The sequence below is a fragment of the Mobula hypostoma genome, chromosome 3 (genome assembly GCF_963921235.1).
Source record: "Mobula hypostoma chromosome 3, sMobHyp1.1, whole genome shotgun sequence".
Taxonomy (NCBI): domain Eukaryota; kingdom Metazoa; phylum Chordata; class Chondrichthyes; order Myliobatiformes; family Myliobatidae; genus Mobula; species Mobula hypostoma.
The window spans coordinates 156,506,793-156,530,077 of NC_086099.1; the positions used below are offsets into that span (position 1 = coordinate 156,506,793).

A 23,285-nucleotide genomic window follows, 5' to 3' on the forward strand; every position below is an offset into this window, starting at 1 on the left:
GCGGGACCCAATAATATACCAGGTCAGCTTCCAAAAGACTGTACAGCCCAGCTGACAGATACAATCAACATCTCTCTGGAATAATCTACTGTCATTTTGGTTTTCAAGGTGGCAACATCATTGCAGTGCCAAGGAAGGTGACAATAACCTGCCTAAATGACTATTGTCCAGTGGCATTCACATCAACCATTAGGAAATGCTTTGAGCAGCTGGTAATGGAGCACATTAAATCCTTTCTCCTAGCGACACTGGACTCTTTCCAGTTCGCTGATCGCTGAAATCAATCCACTGACAATGGACCAGTCTGCTCCCCACTCTGTCCTGTCCCAGCTGGAAAATGGGGTCACATATGCCAGATTGCTGTTTATAGATCAGTTCAGTGTTCAACACCATCATACCCCAGAAACTGGTGGGGAAACCGTCTTCGCTGGGTCTCAACATCTCCCTCTGCAATTGGATACTGGACTTCTTAACAGTAAGGCCACAGTCAGTCCATGTGGGCAACAATATCTCTCGTCCCGTCACACTGAGCACTGGTGCTCCCCAAGGCTATGTGCTCAGCCTATTGCTGTTTGCATTGCTGACACGCGACTGTGTCACAGGATCCAGCTCAAACCGTTTTTGGGTGACACAACAGTGGCTGACTTTATTAATAACGATGACGAGATAGAGTATAAAGAGAGAGGAAGTGAAGGGGTTGGTGGATTGGTGTGAGAAGAACAACCTAAGCCTGCTGAACATGGAGAAGACAAAGGAAATCATTGTGGATTTCAGGAAGGTGTAGACAAACCATACCCCTCTGCAAATACATGGCTACTACCCCCCCCCCCACTCCCCCCATAGAGAGAGTTAAGTGCACCAAGTTCCTGGGAGTTCACATCATGGATGACCTCACCTGGCCCCTTAATATCACCTCCCTGAACAAGAAGTGCCTCCACTTCCTCAGAAGATTGAAGAAAGCAAGGATCTCCCCCCCACCGCCACCCCATTTTAACTGCGTTTCACAGGAGCACCATTGAGAGCATCCTGACAAGTTGCATCTGCATCTGGTATGGGAGCAGTTAAGCATCAGACCAGAAATCCCTACAAAGGACTCTGAGAACAGCTGAAAGGCTCATAGGGGTCTCCCTACCATCCATTGGGGACATTTATCAGGAACGCCGCATATACAGGGCCCTTAGTATTATTAAGTATCCCATCCATCCATCCAGCATGCTCTTTGATTCTTACTATCAGGCAGGAGACTACAATGCATATAAACAAGAACAGTCAGGATGATAAACAGTTTCTTCCCCCAAACCATTAGGCTTCTGAACTCCCAGCTGCATCGTATTTGAAGTATCATTGGTTAAAAGCGATGCAACAGACTTTTAACATCATAAATCAGTGAGTTGTTTGTTATGTCTCTTTCACCAATCAGCTTCCCAGCTTTTTACTTCACCCCTCTCCCCCAACCCAGTTTCACCTATCACCTTGTGGTTCTTCTTTCCCTCCCCCCACTTTCTTACTCTGACTCCTCATCTTCTTTTCCACTCCTGATAAAGGGTCTCGGCCCAAAACACCAACTGGTTACTCTTTTCTAGATGCTGCCTGGTCTGCTGAGTTCCACAGCAGTTTGTGTGTGTTGCTTGGATTTCCAGCATCTGCAGATTTTCTCTTGTTTTTGAAAACCAATGTTATTTTTTGTGAGCATCAAAGACAATGAAACAGAGAACTGGATCTGAGAACAAGATCAGATTGTCTATCATCTTATGGAATGATGAAGAAGACATGGGGGAGGAGAGGATGTCACATTGCTTACTTTTATCGTCTTTACATTTAGAAAAACAAGTTTGCTGTGATTCTCTGGAATAAATATGTTGAACAGTAAAGCACAGGAAAAACTCTTGGGGTAGAGTACTTCAAAGATTAGTGACCCTCAGAGAAGAAATTCCTTCTCACATTCCCCCTGATTCTAAGTGCCCCATGACATGAAATATCCTCTCCAATCTATCTTGTCAAGGCCCCATAACATATCATGTTTCAGCACATTCACTTCACATTCTTCTAAGATCACACTGTATGAATGCCTTAGGCCCTTCATTGCTGATTTTCTATCCATTTCAAGATCAAAAGTTGGACGTTCACTGATAACTCAATATTGGAACACAATGTATTGCTCACGCAATGTTCTAGTTTTACACTGGTTTCTCCCATCTAGTATTGTGAATAGGCAAGGCTCACACTAATCATTGACGCTAAGCGGCATCTCCTTTGCTTGAATCTTTAGAAGCAGCTCTGTTTCTATCTTTGACATCACTTTTTTCCCTTTTCAAGGTTCTTTTGAAGACCCTGACCTGGAGTTACATGCTGACTTCAGTTCTATGCAGGAATGGGACCCGCTCTCAGGGTCTCACAACTGGCTGCTTTTTGATATCCCAAGGACACAGCCTGGAAGGCGAGTGTAGCTCTAGGGTTCTGGATTTTCGTGGCTCTGGAGAATTGCAAATTCTAGGCCAGTGCCCCTGACTGAAGCATCGCAGGAGAACACGAAACATCAGCAGCAGCGGGTTAGCTGCCGAGGGTTGTGTGTCCAGCAAGCTGCGCTCTGATGCCGACTCTCTGGGCACAGAGCTCGGAAAAAGTAACGCAACAGACTGTTAACATTGTAAATCAGCGAGTTGTTTATTATGTCTCCCCTCTCACTGAAACAGAGGGACCTCTCTTTACCTTATTAGGGAGAAAGAGAGCCTGTGAATGTTGAATTACTGGGTGAACGTGTAGTTTTTGGGCTACTGTAAGTCTGTGTCTTTATTGACGCTTTGCTGCGTGCTTGAGTGCACGGTGGTGGGGGACACCAATGCTTTTCTGTTGATGGGGGGTTGTTGCCTTGCTGCTGCTTGTGTATGGAAGGGGGAGCTGGGGGGGGGGTTGTTGGGGTTCTGATGTTTAACTGTCATTCATTCTTTGGGACCCTCCTCTGTTTTCATGGATGTTTGCAATGAAAAAAAATTTCACGATGTATATTTTATACATTTCTCTGACATTAAATGTACCTCTTGAAACCTAATAGTCCAATAATTAGCCCTGCCACTCCAGTAATGAACTGTGGTGCCCTCTCTCTGTTTTCTTTTTATTATCTGTAGTCTTAATCCAACCTAAGGCATTATCCAAATCTTGTAAGTCATAATTTGTTTTGTCAAACCTACTTGAGTTGTATATTGATGAAAATCAAAAACAAACCTATATCCACTGGTTTCCTTTTAACAATGTGTGAACTCCATCCTCAAAGACCAAGATTACACACACACAATTTTGACTTAACACGATGTTGAGTCTAGCTAATCTAACTGTTATTTCCAAAGTGATTTGCTTTTGTGGGTCACTTTTGATTTTGTAACTTTGTAACTGAACTAACTTGCCCCCTAAGGGAGAAACCAACGAAGCTCTTCTTTGGTTGGGGTCAACCACAGATATAGTGTGCTAACTGCCTTTGTGATATGCAAGCCAGTATGCAAACCAAGGCAGTGCAATATGGAGAGCGAGCCATTGCCCATGCAGATGGCGCCCCTGCTCCACATAGTAGTCTAATATACATTCTTGCCTTTCTTGTCCTCTTTAAATACTGTATCTCAAATAACTTTTGGTATCCTCTTTTATATAGTTAGCGTCTTTATTTAGTTACCCCTTGTTTTTTAAAATCTTCCCAATCCTCTAAATTCCCATTAATTTGTGCTATATTATATGCCCTCTTTTTTGCTTTCATGCTGTCTTTGACTTCCTTTCTCAGCCACAGTTGCCTCATCCTCTCTTTAGAATACTTATTCATCTTTGGGATGTATCTATCCTACATCTTCTGAATTGCTCCAGAAGCTCCAGCCATTGCTGTTCTGCTGTCATTACTGCTCATATCCCCTTCCAACCAACTTTAACAAGCACCTCTCTCATGCCCCTGTAATTCCCTTTACTCCACTGTAATATTGATACATCTGATTTTAGCTTCTCCCTGTCAAACTGCAGGGTGAATTCTATCAGATTATCATCACTGTTTCTCAGGGTTCCTTTACCTTAAGGTCCCTAATCAAATCTGGCTCATTAAACAACACCCAATCCAGGATTGCCTTTTCCCCAGTGGGCTCAACCACTAGCTGCTCGAAAGAAAACATTGTGTGAGTAATGGCCATAGCTTAAGGTCAACCATATTTTCGAATAATCTTTGTCCATAACATACAATGATAAACCACATTTGCAATACAGAAACACAAGGAAATCTGTAGATGCTGGAATTTCAAGAAACACACATAAAAATTGCTGGTGAATGCAGTAGGCCGGGCAGCATCTATAGGAAGAGGTACAGTCGACGTTTCAGACCGAGACGCTTTGTCTAGTCCTGACGAAGGGTCTCGGCCTGAAACATGGACTATACATATTCCTATAGATGCTGCCTGGCCTGCTGCATTCATTTGCAATACAGAAATCACTTTATCCTATTCATATCTCCTATAATCTTGTATAAATTAATCTCCAGGATTGGAAGTTGTTTGATATAATAGATATTAATTGAATCCTAATCTTCCTTAGAAATTTCTGATTTATATTATTTGCAGTATTTGATTTCCATTTTACTTGTTTTTGCTTTGTATGCCTTTATTTTAATTTGTTAAACTTGCTCCTGCTATTCATAATAGAGCCAGTAAACTTAATATTGTAATGACATGAAATCTGACCTTTGACATAATAAAGTGTATTGTCACTGTTAATTTACATTTTAAAAAATCAATAAAATGTGCCAGGAAAATCAGAACGAATATGACAGGTAAAGGGAAGTTCAATGTTGTTCCTGTGGACTCAATCTGCATTTGGTTTCTCCAGTGTAGAGGAGACTATGCTGTGAATAACAATGTCAGAATACTAGATTGAAAGAAATGCAGTGGGATGATCTTGAGCTGCTCATTGTCTTCACTCAATGTCCAATTTTATGATTTCAGGAAACTTGATTTCTCAGTCTGTTTAAGATCATAAGACATAGGAGCAGAATTAGTCCATTCAATCCATCAAGTCTGCTCATTACATCATGGCTAATCCCAGATCCCAATCAACCCCATTCACTTGCCTTCTCGCCATATCCTTTGATACTATCAACTTCCTCTTTAAATATACCCACAAACTTGGCCTCCACTGCAGTTTATGGCAGAGCATTCCAGAGATTCACTACTCTATATTTAAAAAAAATTCCTCCTTATCTTTGTTCTAAAAGGATGCCCCTCAATTTTGAGGCTGTGCCCGCTGGTTCTGGGTACCCCCACCACAGGAAACATCCTCTCCACATCCACCCTATCTTGTCCTCTCAACATTCGGTAGGTTTCAATGAGATCCTCATTCTTAGCATTCTTCTAAATTCCAGTGAGTACAGGCCCAAAGCTGCCAAAAGCTCCTCATATGTTAACCCCTTAATTCCTGGAATCATCCTCGCGAACTGCTTCTGGAGTCTCTCCAATGACAACACATCCTTTCTGAGATATGGGGCCCAAAACTATTGACAACACTCCAAGTGTGGTCTTATCTACTTGCTTTTGTATTCTATTCCCTATGAAATAAATGCCAACATTGCAATTACCTTCTTTACCATAGACTCAACCTGTAAATTAATTTTCTGGGAGTCTTGCATGAGGACACCCAAGTCCCTTTGCACCTCTGATGTTTGAATTCATTCCCCATTTAGATTAACAGTCTGCACTATTGTTCCTTTTACCAAAATATCAATCATCCGTCTCTGATATCAGTTTAGTTTGATTTTGCTTCACCTTTTACTCTGACTTTTTAGGTAATCATTCATGGACTGAAAGGTAAAGGTCACAGCTCCTATGGTACTCATTTTTCACCCCACCAGCAAGGTGTGCGGGCCAGATTTTTAGACAGAGACTGGCTGGTGCCTGAAATGGACAACTGAGGGTATTTTGGAAGCAGACATGATCGTGGCATTTGTGAAGTTGTTAAATTGGCCAATGAATATACAGAGAATGAAGGAATATAGGTCATTAATAGGCAGTAGAAAATTAGTTTATTTTAGCAGACCTTGTGTGCCAAAGGACCTGTTCTTGTGCTGCATGGTTCTATCTCTTATTATTGTGACTTTGAAAATATGCCAAATAAGAAATTGGCTCAGAATGTATTGCCTTTGAGGGGGAGAAAACAGAGAAAGCTTGTGCTTGTGGACATCTTTTTGAAGTTAGTAGAAATTATGTAGAGGGTACCTTTATGGATTGCACAAGGTCCTTGGAAAGCTAAGCCAAACATAGTTTCCTTTTCTCATAATTTAAGATAATGTTTTTCTGTTTTTTCAATGTTTTCTTTTGTTTATAGTTGCTTTCCAAAAATCAATCAATATTTTTGATCAACGGGGATCTCCTAGGGTGCTTGAAAAGTAGGCAGTGCCCTTCCTCTGACTGCATTTTATCTCATCCCAGCCATTTATGCTGATAAAATCAGTAGTGAACTCATTAAACATTGTGATATACTTTAGTATTACGTTAATAGCAAATAGAAAAATCCAAGCTAGACATATAAAAATAGTGAATAAACCTGTATTTATTCTTGATTGGCATACATCCAATTAGCCAGTTTGCAATAGATCTCCATTGAACCAAAGCTTAAGAAATTAAAGTGTATCTAAAGCCCGTGAGCCTTAATTGCTTTGTTCTAAAGGACACTCCCAGAAATCTGTATTTGTCCAAGCATATTTCCTGTGGTTTATGTTATAAGTTCCCAGAAATCTGTATTTGTCCAAGCATATTTCCTGTTGTTTATTTTGAAAGTTTCCAGAAATCTGTATTTGCCCAAGCATATTTCCTGTGGTTAATTTTGATGGTACATATATTACCTTTTATATTCCAAAGCCTGATGCTTCAAGAGGGGTGTAACCCTCGTGCAGTTTTGTACTGAATTTCTTCCTAGTTTAATCAGAGAAAGCATAGTTGAAAGAATAGGGGCTTTTTTGATTTTGGAGAAAAATAATGCAAGTTGAAACAGGATAGTTCTTCAGGTCCCTTGAGGCCAATGAGCTTTTCGATAAGATGATGGTATATCCTGTTCCACACCAAAACGCCTGGTCAATTCCCTTATCTCTCATTTGTCTTTTCATCCAAAAATCTAAAAAAAATTAGCACTGAACATTCTCAGTGGCTCAGCTCTTTGAGGTAGATTTCAAAGATTTACAGCTCTCTGTAAGGAAACACCTCAACATTTCAGTCCAAAATTAACACTGCCTCTATTCTTATACTGAGAGCTTTAATTCTGGACTCTGTCCAGAGGAAATGTTGTCTCAATAACTAATCAGTCATTGATAAATTTGTTTTTTTTCAGGGAAAAAAAGCAGAAATGTTGCATCCTCAGTTTTTAACACACCACTCTGGGTGGATCTGAAATGTCACCTTTAGCCATTAATCGTCAATAAGGTGAAAATCCTAACTGAAAATCCTAATTAAGCTCAAGACTGAAAATAGTGGGAACACTCAGCAGATCAGGTGACATCTGTGGAAAGAGAGTTAATATTTTAGGTCTTTGAGATTTTTTGTTGCCACGGATGTAACGTGACCTGTAGAGCATTGATAGCATTTTCTGCTTTTATTTTGGATTTCCAGTATTTGCCATTTTCTTTTAGTTTTCGTAATTACTCAAATTGCTGAGTAATTTTTTGGTGAATCCAACTTGATCAGCGCTATCAATGATGTCATGCATTCTGTTAGTGACGTAGGTTAGACTTACCTTGTATTTTTATGGAAAACAATAACCAAGCAAGTTCCAGGTGCCAACATCACTGGTAGGTAGAAACAGTATTTCCAAGGAACACAAATTCACTTTCATAGCGAAAGTCAATTTGTAGATTAGAAAAATATTCCAATAATTTCAAACAGACTAAGCCTCAAAAAGTTGTGAATTTGATATGTGCATAAGCAATTTTACATCAAAAACACCAGCTAACAGAATCTTAGTGAGGCAATGAGGTTAAACAGAGATCCAGTTAGTTAGTATTATTGTTTTCAATAAGTAGAAACTTATTGTAATTCACAGTAAAGATAAAGATGAGTTTTATATGTCATATGTACAGTGAAATACATCATTTGCGTCAATGACCAATGCAGTCTGAAGGTGTGTTGGGGGCAGCCAGCAAGTGTTGCCATGCTTCCAGCGTCAGTGTAGCTTTTTCACAACTTACTAAGCCGAACCCATACATCTTTATAATGTGGGAGAAAAAGGAGCACATGGAGGAAGCCCACATGATCACAGGGAGAACATACAAATTCCCACAAACAGTGGCAGGAATTGATCTCCAATTGCTGGTGTTGTAAAGTGTTAAGCAAACCCATGCAATCTACCGTGTGCTCTAAATACACTTAAGGTGCCCTAAATTTACTTGTAAGTGCACTTTGTTAGTAGATTATTGGCAATTGCTAGTATGTACCCCATAGAAGCTTGTGTTAGTACTTACAATAGACTGGCATTCATCTGGGGTTAGACATTCACCATCACAATCAATATTCTCCAAAATCATCTGTTCACCTTTCTGAAACAGAAGTAAGCATTACTATTGGTGGATTCAGAGTGTAAAGAAATTACAGAATCACCCCATGCTTGATAGCATGTTAGAAAATAATATGTTTAGGTACAGTGGGTTCATTTAATTGATGACAAAGTCAATCTTTATTGAAGACCACGTTTCTTTTTGCCAACAGAGAAAGCATTTTTGGTCCAGTGAGGCATTTTCATGCTTTCAGATTGTGTTGAAACTGTATCTAACCTACTGCATGTCCTTATCAAATATTATCTGGAGCCTATGGATGTCATCATTAGGATTTGAAAGCAATCACTTCAGCAATCTTTGCTGTGTTCACTTCATCACCAAGTCTAGCTAGCCACAGGGCTCCCAACTGTCACAGTCGTTATCTTGCATATTTCTCTACTTAAATTCCCTTGTCCCATAAGCCCTCTTCAAGCTCATCTCATCCTAACTTAATTCTTGATTCCCTATCTTCATTAAATTGACGCAATTCTCTTTATGGCACGGCCCCTGACATTGTAAATGACAACTTTGCCTCAGGTTATGGGTTCCTCCTTTTTCAAATTGCCGCCATAAAACTTTGTTCAAGGAAATCAACTTCAAAATACCCAGATTTTATCAACTCATCACCCCATTTCAAATTCCTCTTTTCTGTATTGATGCATATTTGTTGCCACAAGAAGCTGATGCCTTTCTTTACTGTAATTCCATACTTGAGTCTTTCCAAATGATGCCCAATAAAAGAAAAAAATGGAATCACTTGCAACTGTGACCAAAATCCATTCACGTCTTCCACATGTTATAACACTATCTATTACATATCCTCCTACAATACTTCCCAGCCTTTGCCTATCTTACTGCATCTATTACCATGTTGTTCATCCATCCCAGAAGAATTTGCAACAATTGTGTTTACCTCTGAAATTTATTGGCAAGGATCTTTTCCTGGCAAGTTGGTATCCAGTTCTGCCTTTCAAATGTGACTCCCAGTCTACCCACCACCTGTGTTCTGACTACATGTTCAACATCCATTCTTCCGTGTAACAATTCCGAAAGATGAAACAATACTATTTCATTGCCAAAGACAGCTGTGGAGACCAAGTCATTTGGGTATATTTAAAATGAAGGTTGATAGGTTGTTGATTAATGAGGGCATCAAAGGTTATGGGGAGAAGGCAGGAGAATGGGTATGAGAGGGAATAATAAAGCGACCATGATTGAATGGTGGAGCAGACACAATGGCCTAATTCTGCTCCTATGTCTTTTGGTTAATTTTATATATGCAAAGTGGTTTGGAGAAGGTAGAGTACCTAAAAAATTGTAAGTTGTTATGCTGATAGAATACATAATGAGGTGGATGAGTGGAGGTATAAGTTCTGGTGGTAAGATTGTTTATTTCAAGACCTAAGGCAGTTGGGTTCCATTTGAGAGGGGAATGCCACTGAAATTAATAACCATATATCTATCAGGAAACAATTGGGAGGAGACTTCATGAGGCAATGCTTGAACAATTCAGGAATATTTAGAAAATCAAAAACCAGGCAAAGCTAGAAACTTGGAACAGAAAGAAAGCAATGGAAGAATTCAGCAGAATCAGTGCCTGAGATATTTTGTATACTGAGCACTCCACAACATGCTGTCTAACCTTCTGAATATCCAGCTTTCTCCGCTTTTAATTCAGATATTTAAAGTGAAGCACAGCAATACAAGGAGAAAACTGGATAACATTGATATTGACAATTTAGACTCAATGTAAAACAGCATGGAAAAAAGTCCTTTGGCTCAGCTTGTCCATGCCAACGTATGTTCTCGGCCCAAGCTAATTCTCCTAATGCCTAAATTTAAAACTTGATGTTGTTTTATTATTTAGGAAAAGGAGGAAAACTGATTTAAGTATTGCTGTAGTTAGGAAGGAATATAATCTATTAAAAGATACAATGGAGGGGACACTGCATAAAACGAATCTAATATGTCAGAAGGTACAAAAACTCAGTTCGGTTGAGAGGGGACACTATGACGGAAGTGCAGTCTACAAAGATAGTGCTGATGAGTTTTACTGAGGCAGTATTAATGTCTTGATGCAGGAAGTGTGCATAGAATGTGGCAGGCATGAAACTGGTTTGCAACGGTGCCTTCAAAGACATTGATGTAAAGAGGAGAACAGAGATACAGCAATAGCTTGAAGTGATGGGACTTTAATGAAGAATGTTAACAATTTTGAAGGAAAGAGAGTTAATGACTGAAACAATCCAGAAAGGATGACAAGCATTTTCCACAGAGAAATATGGTAATTGATTCGTCAGATGCACAAAAGGAAGGCAATTAAGGAAAATGAAGATGATGAGGCTAGAAAATCAGCTGATGTAATATGTTTCAAAGAGAAGGGCTTCACAGAATCAATCTGCAAGTCCTTCAGATCGTCTGTTACAGGAGAGGTTATTTAAATAGAAATGATGCTTCATTTCCCCTTCAATTTGTTAAGTCAGTCAGTCTCAGGCTACCTTGTCCGGATAGATCTAGAATACCAAAGTATTCAGAGTTCATCTATTTTACTAGAAAACCAATTAACAAACCACCATTACCACATTGTGACTTCGATTAACTTCTCATTGTCTGCATTGCTAAACAGTCATTTTGAATGATTATTGGCCAGAATTCTTGTCATGTTATGGCTATCCTATGCTTATCAGTGTAATTTGTCAATAATTGAAGTAAAATTTACAGAATCACTTATAAAATAAAATCAATAATGTATTATATATCAAAAAAATTCAAGTATTACATCTTGTATGATAAGATGAACTCTTGACCTCAGAATCTACCTTGCCATAGCTATGTACCTTATTGTCTACCTGTACTGTACTTTCACTGTAACTGTAAACCATATTCTGCATTCTGTTACTGCTCTTCTTTGTGTTACCTCAATGTACTAATGTGATGAAATGATCTGTATGGATGGCACACAAAACAAAGATTTTCACTGTACTTCGGCAAATATGACAATAATAAACAACATCAGCTGTACAATATACATATTTAACTTATAGGATTAGAGTTCAAAACTGTTATGCTTACCTTTGTTTTCTTTTTGCCAATTTTCAAAAAGCCCAATAACCCCTTGTCATCTTTTCCCTTCACGTCAGTGATTGCTAAAGCACTTTGACTCAAGTCTGTAAAAACAAACCTCAATTAAATTTCGAGTTCAGTAATTCACCATATGCTTAAGTTAATATGCACACACCCATGGTGAAACACCCAACTGTTCAAAGGTTTATCATAACATTAGGAAATATATAAGTTACCTAGCACTTAACAAACTGGCATGCTCCACTAAGCTGCATTTCATAAGCTGTTACTAGACTAATGCATAGTTTATTTGAAAAATCAGCAGCTATCAAGTCCAGCTAGTGCCAGATAGGAGAGCTTCCATTTATACAGATATTAATACTATCCAGCACTTAACAGACACAACCAGTTAGATACCTTTTCCGAAATAAAAAGAGATATGAACAGTTAGTCATGAATACAAGTTTCCATTTTCTGACTTTTATTTATTTGAACATTTCCTGTTGGTTAGGCAACATATGCCATTTCACTAAAAAAGCAATTCAAACATTTGTTTCTGTCACTGTTATATTCATAAGAAGAATGAATTTCAAATGGAAAACTAATAACTGAAAAGGCTGGGACCATTCAACAATTTAGGTAGCATTTACCATGGAAGAAAAAAAGCTGGAATTATGGGTTGTTAGCCTTTCAGTTTTGGATCCACATCTCACATTTAAGAGAAAATCAAGATCATATTCAGCTTGGCTATTTGACTGGTCAAAAATGCAAAATAATTGCAAACATTTGAAACAAAAAATAGCAATCGTGAGGAAGATACAGAAGATAAATGAGTTGCTGTGAATAATAAAGACATCTGAAATATATACTGAAAGAAAAAAATGGTAAATTAGTTTTTCTTCAGCAATACATTTCCTCCAGTTGATCTCCTTAGAAGGTACAGATCCAAGGGATAACCATTTCTCAAAAACGCACTGAGCCACTGCTGAATACCCTTATCTTTATAGGAGTTGAATTTTTAAGCAATAAAGGACTTCAAGTGTTTTAATACCACAGAGCATGTGTTTTTGCAAGACTTGCAGACAGACAATCTTGGCTCTATGAAGGTTATGTGAAACACTGCATTTCAAGGCTGCAAACCAGAAAAATACAAGGGTTCTATTGTTAGTGTAGATTTAGCAATGGAAGCAGAAAATGGATTCAGATTGATTTATAGGCCATTAAATCATTGAAGAGATTGGGACAGTAGGCAGATGAGGGAGAGGTGAAAGCTGAGGAGGACCAGTTATCATCAGAGTCATGATCACTGTCGGGCTAGTGATGTCATGATCAGAATAGCAGCTTAGTTTCTGGGGTTGAAACAAAACACTCATGCTCCTCCTTATCCACAAGCACTGCTGGCAGGCTACTTAACTCTTTCATGCCACACACCTCTTCTTTCCAAAGACCTAGGAAGTCATATGGCCAGGGTTAAGTCAGGAGAAGAGGTGAAATCTGAGAATCACAGTCATACAAAAATATTCAAATGAACAACCTGGTAGCTGGGATGAGATGGTTTTTCATCTATTTACTGTATTTGGTTAAAGAAATTGTCTAGTTGGCACACATATCCTTTAGAACAATATAGAAACTGGATAAGTAGTTCAGCCATGGCTATTAAGAGAAGTTAATCTCTAAATTAAACATTGTATTAAACCTAAGGAAAAACCAAGAAATTGACAATGAGAAAGGAAGTGAAATATGAAACCAAGAAATAAAAACAGATTGCAATGGATTCTATGCACACATTAAAGCAATGGCAGAGAAAATAAACAAATCTCTAATTTATCACAGAAGATAAAGGACAACTAGACTGACTGCAGAGGTCATAATAACTACAGAAGCAAAATATTGCTATTGGAAAACTTAATAGGACAGAAAAGCATTAATCCCCATGATCTGATAACCTACTTTCTAGGGAACTAAAGGTGTGACAAAGATGGTGTATACATCAATTACCCTCATCTAACATTACATATCAGAAATAAGAATCAGAAAGTGAGCATGTTAATGAAGGTGACAAGGCATTTAGCAAATAATGAAAGAATTGAGCCGAGTCAACATAGATTTATCAAATGGAAATCATGCTGGATTGTTGCGTTTTTGAGATTGTAACTCACAGAAAATATAATGCAAGCCAATTGTTCCAGAGTACTAAGACTTTAAAAAGGTCTTCATAATGCACAAAGACTATTAAATGGTGGACTATCTCTATCTCTCTCTCTCTCTCTCTGCCAAGTACACTGTTGTGTTTTTTTTGATGAACTATAAATGAACAAAATCAGTGCAAACATATAGTGTAGATAACGGACTTCCTTCATACAATGCTTCTGATGATTGCATCCTCCAAATCTTCATTTTTATTGTAAGATGATTGTGAATTCCTTCAAATTCTTCCTAGTTCCTAATTTGTTGAAGGCATGCAAATGTTCCATATTCACTCCCATTCGTTTCTGGCATCTCTAAGCCTGAATGCTTGAAACCACAATAAGCAAAATAGTTTTGAATTGTGCTACTGTCGCCAACTATCAGTGACAAAAATCACTGCTCTTTGAACACAAACACATGCAAGTGGCACTATCTAAAAATGGTTTAGTCTAAGCACAGTGTGGTGTCTGATGGGCACATGACCTGCACACATCTGATGCTAGTTACAAATTGTTGGTCAAAAGTTCTAATTAAGTGGCATAGTACCCCAAATAAAGAAAGGGAATTCTGGCTATTTTCTTGATTTGTTCTTGTTATTTAAGCGTTCTCCCAAATAAGTGGCTGCCCCAATTATCCGAAATTGTGTGTGTGTGTGTGTGCGCGCGCACTATATACTTATTTATTTATTTATACGTAACATTTATCTGGTTGGTGCGTGGCCAAGTGGTTAAGGCGTTCATCTAGTGATTTGAAGGTCACTATTTCCAGCCTCGAGCCAAGGTGTGTGACTCCTTGAGCCTTGAGCAAGGCACTTAACCACACATTGCTCTGCGATGACACTGGTGCCAAGCTGTATGGGTCCTAATGCCCTTCCCTTGGACAACTTTGGTGGCGTGGAGAGGGGAGACTTGCAGCATGGGCAACTGCTGGTCTTCCATACAATCTTGGCCAGGCCTGTACCCTGGAAACCTTCCAATGCACAAATCCATAGTCTCATGAGACTACAGATGCCTATTATTATTATAACATTTATCTATCAAGGATTTGGATAGCAACATAGGTTGTCGAAGTTGTCAAAGTTCAATTGAAATTTGGGCAAAGAAATGACAGACGGAGTTTAATTCAGAAGCGAGTGATGCATTTTAGAAGGCAGAATACAAGAGGAAAGTATCCAGTAAATGACAGGACCTTGGGTGCATTGAAGTACAGAGGGATCTTGGGATACAAGTACATAGCTCCCTGAAAGTGGCGACACAAGTGGATGAGGTAGTAAAGACAGCATATGCCATGATTGCCTTCATCAGTTGGACTATTAAACATAACCTTTGGCATGTCATGTTGCAGCTGCACAAAACTTTGGTTAGGCCACATTTGAAATACTGTGTGCAGATCTGGTCATCACACCATAGGAAGGATGTGGAGGCTTCCTATGGGAGGGCGCAGAAGTTCCTCTCCAGGATACTGATGGACCCTACGCAGCTTCTTGTAATTCCGTACACAAGAGGTTCCACACTGGGCTGTGAGGCAATCACTCAGAATGCTTTCCACAGTATTGCTATAGAAATTTCTAAGTGTCTTCAGTGACAGACTAAGTCTCTTCAAGCCGCTAACAACTTAGTGCTGCCGGTATGCCTTCTTCATGATTGCAATAATGTGTTGGGCCCAGGATAGATCCTCTGAGATGCTGGCACTCAGGAACATGAACCTGATCAGCCTTCCCACCAGTGATCCCCTCAATGAGGACTGGTGTGTGTTCTCCCCCGAATTCCCTTCCTGGGGTCCACAATTAGTTTCTTGGTCTTGTGACCACTCAACCAACCAATTGATCTCATTCCTGTATGGCTCTTTATCGCCATCTGAGATTCGACCAACAAGAGTGGTGCCATCAATGAATATACTATTTAGTTGGCACATGAGCAGTGCTTAGCCACACAGCCATGACTGTAGAGAGAGTAGTGCAGTGGGTTAAACATGCACTTGCCATCCAAAAGAATGTTCTCTATGGCACATTGATAAAGATTGGTGAGGGTCAAAGACAGCATGGCAAATTACTTCAGTTCAAGGAAGTATAGGTGTTGGAAAGCTTTCTTCACCATAGAATCAGCATGGTTATACAGGAAAGGCTATTGGCGACGTTCACTCATTGAACCTTGTAATTCAACTTTTGTGACCTCAGCACAACTGATGTTAACAAGTGTCCGCACCTTTCCCCTTCCTCAAGTCAATGACTATTTTTCTGACACTGAATGTTTTTTTTTGTCATGACACCATGTCATTAGGCTTCCAATATCCTTCCTGTATTCCAACTCGTCACTATTTGAGATTCTGCCCACTACAGTAGATGGAATTTCTTATAGATGGAAATAGAGCAGAATTTGGAGGACATAGCCTTGAGGGGCACCAGTGCTGAGGATAATCATGGTGGTGATGTTGCTGTCTAAACGTTACTGATTGTGGTCAGGATGGCAAGGATCCAGTTGCAAAAGGAAGTGTTGTGTCACAGGTCTGTGAATTTGGAGATAAGTTTGCTTAGAATTACAATATTGAATGTGGACTCCAGGCGCATACCACTCTCTGTTTACAGAAAAAAACTTGCTTTGGAACTCTTTCTCAATGAGCCTCAAGGGACATCACGTTACAGCTGTACAAGTTGGTGAGAAAGCACCTGGAAATTTGGTGCAGCTCTCATTTTCATACTGTCGGAGGGATGTGATTAACCTGGAGATGTTGCCAGGACTGGAGGGTTCAAGTTACATTAGGAGACTAGATAGGCTGGGATTTTCCCCTACAACAAAAGAGGCTGGGGGACACAAACACAGTAAATTGTCAGAGTTTTCTCCACCACCACCCCCCCACCAAGAATAAGAGAGCCTAAAACTCAAGGGCAAAGGCTTAAGGTGAAAGGAGAAAGACCTAAAGGGGACTTGAGAGGACAATTGAGGACTTGAGGGGATAATGAGTATGGAGAATAAGTTGCCAGAGGAAGTGGTAGAGGCAGGTACAATTATAACATTTAAAATCATTTGGATAAAAAAGGTTTAGAGGGATGGGGCCAGATGCAGGCAAAGAGGACTAGTTCAGTAGGCAATTTAATAATTGTTATAATAACAACAATTCATCTATTGATCTGAGATACATCGCAGAATAGGCCCTTCCAGCCCTTTGAGCCACACTGCCCAGCAATCCTCCAATTTAATCCCAGCCTAATCATGGGACAATTTACAATGACCAATTAACTTACCAACCGGTATGCCTTTGGACTGTGGGAGGAAACCGGAGCGCCTGGAGGAAACCCACGCGGTCACGGGGAGAACGTACAAACTTCTTCCAGGCAGCAATGCGAACTGAACAGTCACCTAAACTGTAAAGTGTTGTGCTAACTACTACACTACCATACTGCCCCATTATGATTATAATAATCAGAATGATTATAATGGGGGGCTATGAATGAGTTAGGTCAAAGGGCCTGGTCTAGTGCTGTAGAACTCTACAGTTCCACGGCAGTGAGTGCAGTGTCTTTGAATACTTTTACTGTATTACTATGCGGTAGTCTCGTTCTCGGCTAGCAAGAGGGTGAAAAGGTTACCATGTAGACAAAACTGTAAAGTAGTTACAATCAGATCTTACTGAATGTCAGAGTAACCTAAAGATTCATTTGTTTATATAATCTACTGTACCTATCAGAGATAAGAAAATTGAATGATCAGAAAGGACAGGCAGAGGAAACAGTACAGTTAATAATGACAGTATTCTCACCCAAATTCTTCAATACATATGTTCACACTGAAAACCACAAAACAACCTCCACCAAAATAAAAATAGAAAAAACTACAGATGCTGGAAATCTGAACCTGAAAATGTTGGAAACATCAGTGGGGAGAGGAAAAAAGTTAAATGTTCAGGTCAAATAACTTTGTCAGAACTGGGAAGGAGAAAACTAATTAGTTTTAAGTTGCAGTGAAGGCACATGAAGGTTGAATAGGATAAAGTGAATACCTTGCAATGGCAAGGCTGGCATTATTATCATGGGAATAAGCTGCTGAAGGTAACCAGGTTAAAGAATACAAAAACTGGGAGAAGGAGAGTGGAGAGGTGGGAAGGGGGAGAGGGGAGAGAGGAGGAGGGAGGGGGAGTGGGGAATGGGGAGAGGAGAGGAGGAAGAGGGGGTAAGAGGGAGAAGGGGAGGGGATAGGGGAGGGGGAAGAGGAGAGAGGAGGAGGAGGAGGGAGGGGGAGGAGAGAGGAGAGGGGAAGTGTGAGAGGAGAGGAGGGAGAGGGGGAGAGGGAAGAGGGGGCACACATATAAGAACTATGAAATGCAGAGCTATAGGAAGTCCCCTGTAATGAATGCTTTGTATAGCATTTGCCTTCAGTCTGCCAAACAAAATCTGAAACTGATCTATGTAACAACTTATCAAGGCAAAAGACCAAATGCATTTTCATCAAGGATGGTCTTGATTCTTAAATATCTTTGAGGATGAAGATGAGTTGATATACTGGAGCAGCATTTCTCAACCGGGGTTCCACGAGAGATCATGATAAAAAAAAACATCATTTTTTAAACTTCACGCAACAGGCAGTGCTACTGCCTACAGTGGTGGGCAGTGCCCGAGCAGACCCATTAGGAATCTCGTTAGAGGTCTTCCAGCCCAGAATGGCAGTATGCAGTAGGGCCGTGTTTATTTGGTTGACTTCATTCTCAGTTTTGACACAAAATAGGGGAGACCATGGATAATTGGTGAATGCTGAATGGAGGAGGGAGGGAGAACAGTAGGCTGATAATTGGTGAGTGCTGAATTGCATGGAGGCGAGGACCGCGGCTGATGAGGAGTGTGAAATGCATTTTCCGAGCTTTGACTGAACTTACCCAACTTGAGCTGTAACATCAGCCTCTCCCTCCCAAATTACCTCCCCCAATTTCCCTTTATGCACCACTGACTGACCTGTGGGTGCAAACAAACGCTACCAGTGTAGTAGAAAATTAGAGGGAAATTTTTATTCTAAAGAAGGAATTTTTATGTGCTGTGACTCAGCTGCTGGCCTGATGCTTTGCTGTTGTTGTAAACACTGCAAAAGGTGAATTGTGTAAGTTAGAAGTGAATTGTATTGTAAAGTTTTCATACTTTTTGCAGTTTTCATTTATTTATTTATTGTGCCATTCTTTTTTTATATTTTATTAAACCCTGTGTTAGAACAAGAGACAGTACAAGAAATTGCAAAGGTTTCACCTTCAAACATTACGATAAGTCGATGTATTCATGCCACGTCACATGATGCTGAAGAGGTTTTGTGCGATAAACTGAAAAACAACAGCTTCTCTATCCAGTTGATGAGTCAATAGATTTCCTCAATAAAAATTCATGTTGTAGCATTTGTAAGATTTGTAAATGATGGTGAAATTCAAGAAAACTTTTTCTGTTGCAAAGAGCCGCCCAAAAGGAGCAAAATCCAAGATATATTTCATGTCTTGTCTTCATCTGGAAGCAAAAGGTCTGTCTTGGAGGAAGTGTATTGGCATCTGTACTGATGGTGCCCCATCAAAAGTTGGCTCCATGAGAGGTTTTGTTTCTCTTGCAAAAAAAAGAAAATCCTGACCTTATCACAACACACTGCTTTCTTCATAGAGAGGTGCTGATGTCAAAAACTCTTGGAGATGAAATGAAAGAAGTTCTGAATGCTACAAGGTTAACTTTATTAAACAAAGACAAGTTCACTCGAGAATGTTTAAAAAACTGTGTGAAAACCTGGACAAAGAATACACCAATCTACTGTTACACAGAGAAATCCTGTGGCTTAGCAGAGGAAGGGTTCTCAAAAGGGTGTTTGAGCTGAAAGTTGAATAGCAGGGATACTTTCAAGAAAATAGTAGGCCAGATTTTGCAGTGCTTTGACGATTAAGAATGGCTGCAGAAACTAGATTACTTAGCAGACATTTTTCATCATATGAAGCAGTTGAACAAGTCTCTGCAAAGCCCCTGGAGAAAATGTTTTGACTTCAAGTGTCAAGATTCTTGGATTTAAAAGGAAAGTGAATCTTTGGAAAAATCATGTTGCAAAAGGAAAAGTTAAAGTGTTTCCACTGCTGCTTGGTTTGAGAGTGAGGAAGGATAGCAGAAAGTCTCAAGTCTTATTGAAAATATTAATTAATTATGTTTGCCTTACGAGGTTTTAAAATTTATGAAATGGAAAGAAAAAGATTAATTTTAAGAAAGGTAAGCTAATTTCATGAAAGGTTAGCTTACAATTCATTCTCTACTCAAAAGAGTATTGTCAATTATACTTGGACTATTATATCAACAACTTACTGATCATGCCAACATATCGTGAGCTGTTGATATAATAATTTTTATGCAGGACCTCCTGAGACCTGAAAATTATTTCAAGAGTTCCTCCAGGGCAAAAAGGTTGAGAAAGGCTGTACTAGAGAGATTTAAGGAAGGAATTCAAGAAATTAATGCTTCTGCAATTGAAATGGCAATGATATGATTAAATAGAGGGGGTTAGATATCTTGGAGTCATGCAAGGAGTTGCAGAAATAATGAAGTACAAAGCCATAAAAACATCTGAAAACAGAGGAGCATTTTAAAAACAAGGCATAATTTAACTAGCAGCTAGCTTAAGGGAGTTGGTTGAAGATTTTGGATAAATGCAAGTTTACAACAAATAAAACATCCTAGCCAAGAGTGCAATGGAATGGTGAAATATGGGAATAACAAAAGGAAAAGTACATTATTTCAACAGATACTTGGGTTGAGGGACAATTTTTGGCAATATACCAGAGGTACAAAAGGCTATTTTGGTGATGGCATTTATTTATGGTTGCAAACTTATCTAAAAGTCACCTATGCCACCATGGGTATGATGAAGGTTCTCGGCCCTAAATGTCGACTGTTTACTCTTTTTCATAGATCCTGCCTGACCTGCTGGGTTCCTCCAGCATTCTGTGTGTGTTGTATGAACAATTTGGTTTACCTTAAAATGGGTATGGATCAGGGTGGAGTTCATGACCTTGAAATTAAAATTATGGTGGAGTCCAAAGAATCTGACCTGTATTTTATAACAGTGATGACTGTGTTTGACATCATTATACTGTGAAACTGGTAAAATTTCTGGAGTATCTGTATATGCATTATTTATCTCAGAAATTCCCAGTTATCAGTGATCAGGCTTTAATTTTATTCCTTGTGAGGAATTCCTTGTGAGAAACATTATTCATGGTTAGTAACGTGCAACTCATCATATAGTCACATCAGTGTGTTGCCATCTGCTTCCAGAGATTGTTACACTGAATTTTTACATAGCTGGCTTGCTACTCTCAATCAGAGACAGATTCCCAGGTAGTAAGACCAATACATCTCATTATGCCATATTCAGAAAATATTATAAATTGTTTAATGAGATTTTTGCAGATAAGGGATATTAAAATATGAATATATTTTTAAAATAGTGAACTTTGGTATACTGAAACATTTTAAAACTTTATAAATTTTTAAATAATAAAGTATTAAGCTTGTTTAAATTGACAAACTGATGAAAATTCACTGACCTGAAATATAAAGTCTTTTTTTCTACAGGCGCTGCCTGACTTGATTATTCTCAGTATGCTCTGTTTTCATTTTTGTTAATATATGGATCCTACATGACTGTATTGCACAACATCTGATCTACTGGTCAAATTTGAACTACGGAATACTTTGTGGCTTCCCAATTTACTGAATGGCAGCAACTTGATTGGCAAAGAAAAGCTGGCCCCTGATAAAGCCTCACACTGAAAAGTACTTTGAAATGCCATGAATCCAGGCCTTCCTGATGCTATACCAACAAAAAATGTTCAACATCTATGAATGTCTCTGAAGTTACAAAAACAGGAAGATATACAAAAATTGCTTTAGATAACCAAGATCATATTTCATAAAAAATGACTTAAAAGCATAAGAAAATAATTAAAACTAAGTCATATATTTGCCCTAACAAATAAATACATTTAAGTTAATTCAAATTAATCAAAAATTGTAGCCACTTGAAACTTGAACATAACCGTCAAAGGTGCTGAAATCAATCAAGGTGCTGACTTGGCACATGATCATTGCTTACATTGCCTAAGTTAACCGCTGAGTAAATGCATGAAGTTAAAGCTCTCAGTTGGATTACATGAGATGTGCAAAACTGAAATGCAATTGAAATTACAGCACCGAGGAGCTTGCAGTATGCTTGAGATTACATGTTCATATGAATAGCGCTCACCATAATCTCGCGCACAATCCAATCTTAATTCAACAGACTGCAAAGCATTTAAATATTTGCTAAAAACTATGCTTCTCATTCCTGGCTTGCACATAAGAATTCATAATGTGATAACTACTTCAGTGAGCATGGTGGCCAGATGCCATTAAACCAACTACTTAAACTGATGGCTGACAGTAACTCATGTCAGAAATTTTATTTTGGATTTTTGTGCACCGTTTCCTTTGAAGTCATCAGTGAGAATCTTTGTTTCATCATTGACTGCAGAATCTATTGAAGTTGATCTTCCCACTATTTAGTCTATACTTCAGAGAAAGATGGAAGATGCAGAAAACTTTGGGAAAGTACAGTTAAGTGATATCAATGTATATGTGGAATGTGCAGTACTTTAGAATACAACATATCACCACACAGCAGCATGATGGGAAGACAAATGAGCACAGAAAACAAGGGAAAATGGGTAATAGTGCAGACGCCAAAGAAACCTGCTTTTTAGGAATTAGTCTAGCTATGAATGGATTGTATAACTTGAAATTAAGGATAGTACTTTTAATACAAAATTAAATGCAGAAGAAAAACATTGGATAGGTTAATTCAACATTGGAGATGGTAAAACATACAGGAAGCAGTATTCTGGATAATATTATTAGACATTTAGAAAATTAAGGATTAATTAATGGAAATTCCATTGGATCTTTAAAACCAAGAGTGATGTGTGATCGATCTAAGCGCCAAGCTGATTTGGAAAGGTCGGGTACAGGCAAAAACGTGACGGCGGGGGTCCAGGCCCAGAGCATATTGATCCAAAGGGGCCTGGGTTTTAGAGCAAGGAATGACCCGATGTTTGGACAATTTACACAGCGGGCCAGATGGACTGAAAAGGCATGATGTCAGGACCAGAGTTGTGAGTCTGCTCGCGGCTCTGTGACATTTACTCTACCATGCGCTGAACTGAGGCCAAGGTTGTGGCCTGCTCTGGGCTTCATGTCTGAGGACCCACTTCGTTCTAAATGCTATTTGCTTACTTTTATTGTTTGCACAATTTGCTTTTTTCCCTCTCTTTGCACATTGGATGCTGTTGGTCTTTTTTTTAAAATGGCTGCTTTTGGGTTTCTTCGTTTTGTGGCTGCCTGCAAGAAGACAAATCTCAAGGTTGTATAAGTATACATACTTTGAACTTCAGAAAAAAAATGTGCTGAACTGCACCAAATAAGTTTTTTTTGAAGATAAAGTTACAGAGAAGTTTGAATGAG

The 23,285-nt window shown here is 39.1% G+C and overlaps 1 protein-coding gene across 10 annotated transcripts in view; it reads right to left on the bottom strand.

Annotated features, from left to right (window-relative positions):
• Positions 1-23,285, bottom strand: part of cobl (cordon-bleu WH2 repeat protein) — a 294,795-nt gene that overhangs the window by 144,981 nt on the left and 126,529 nt on the right. For 9 of the 10 annotated variants that reach the window (XM_063043965.1, XM_063043967.1, XM_063043966.1 and 6 more), the window contains 2 exons: positions 11,612-11,706; positions 8,468-8,542 (listed from right to left, as the gene is read on the bottom strand). In XM_063043965.1, the coding sequence (XP_062900035.1) occupies positions 8,468-8,542; positions 11,612-11,706 (170 nt within the window). The remainder of the gene's footprint in view (positions 1-8,467; positions 8,543-11,611; positions 11,707-23,285) is intronic. The other variant, XM_063043974.1, reaches the window with a different exon arrangement.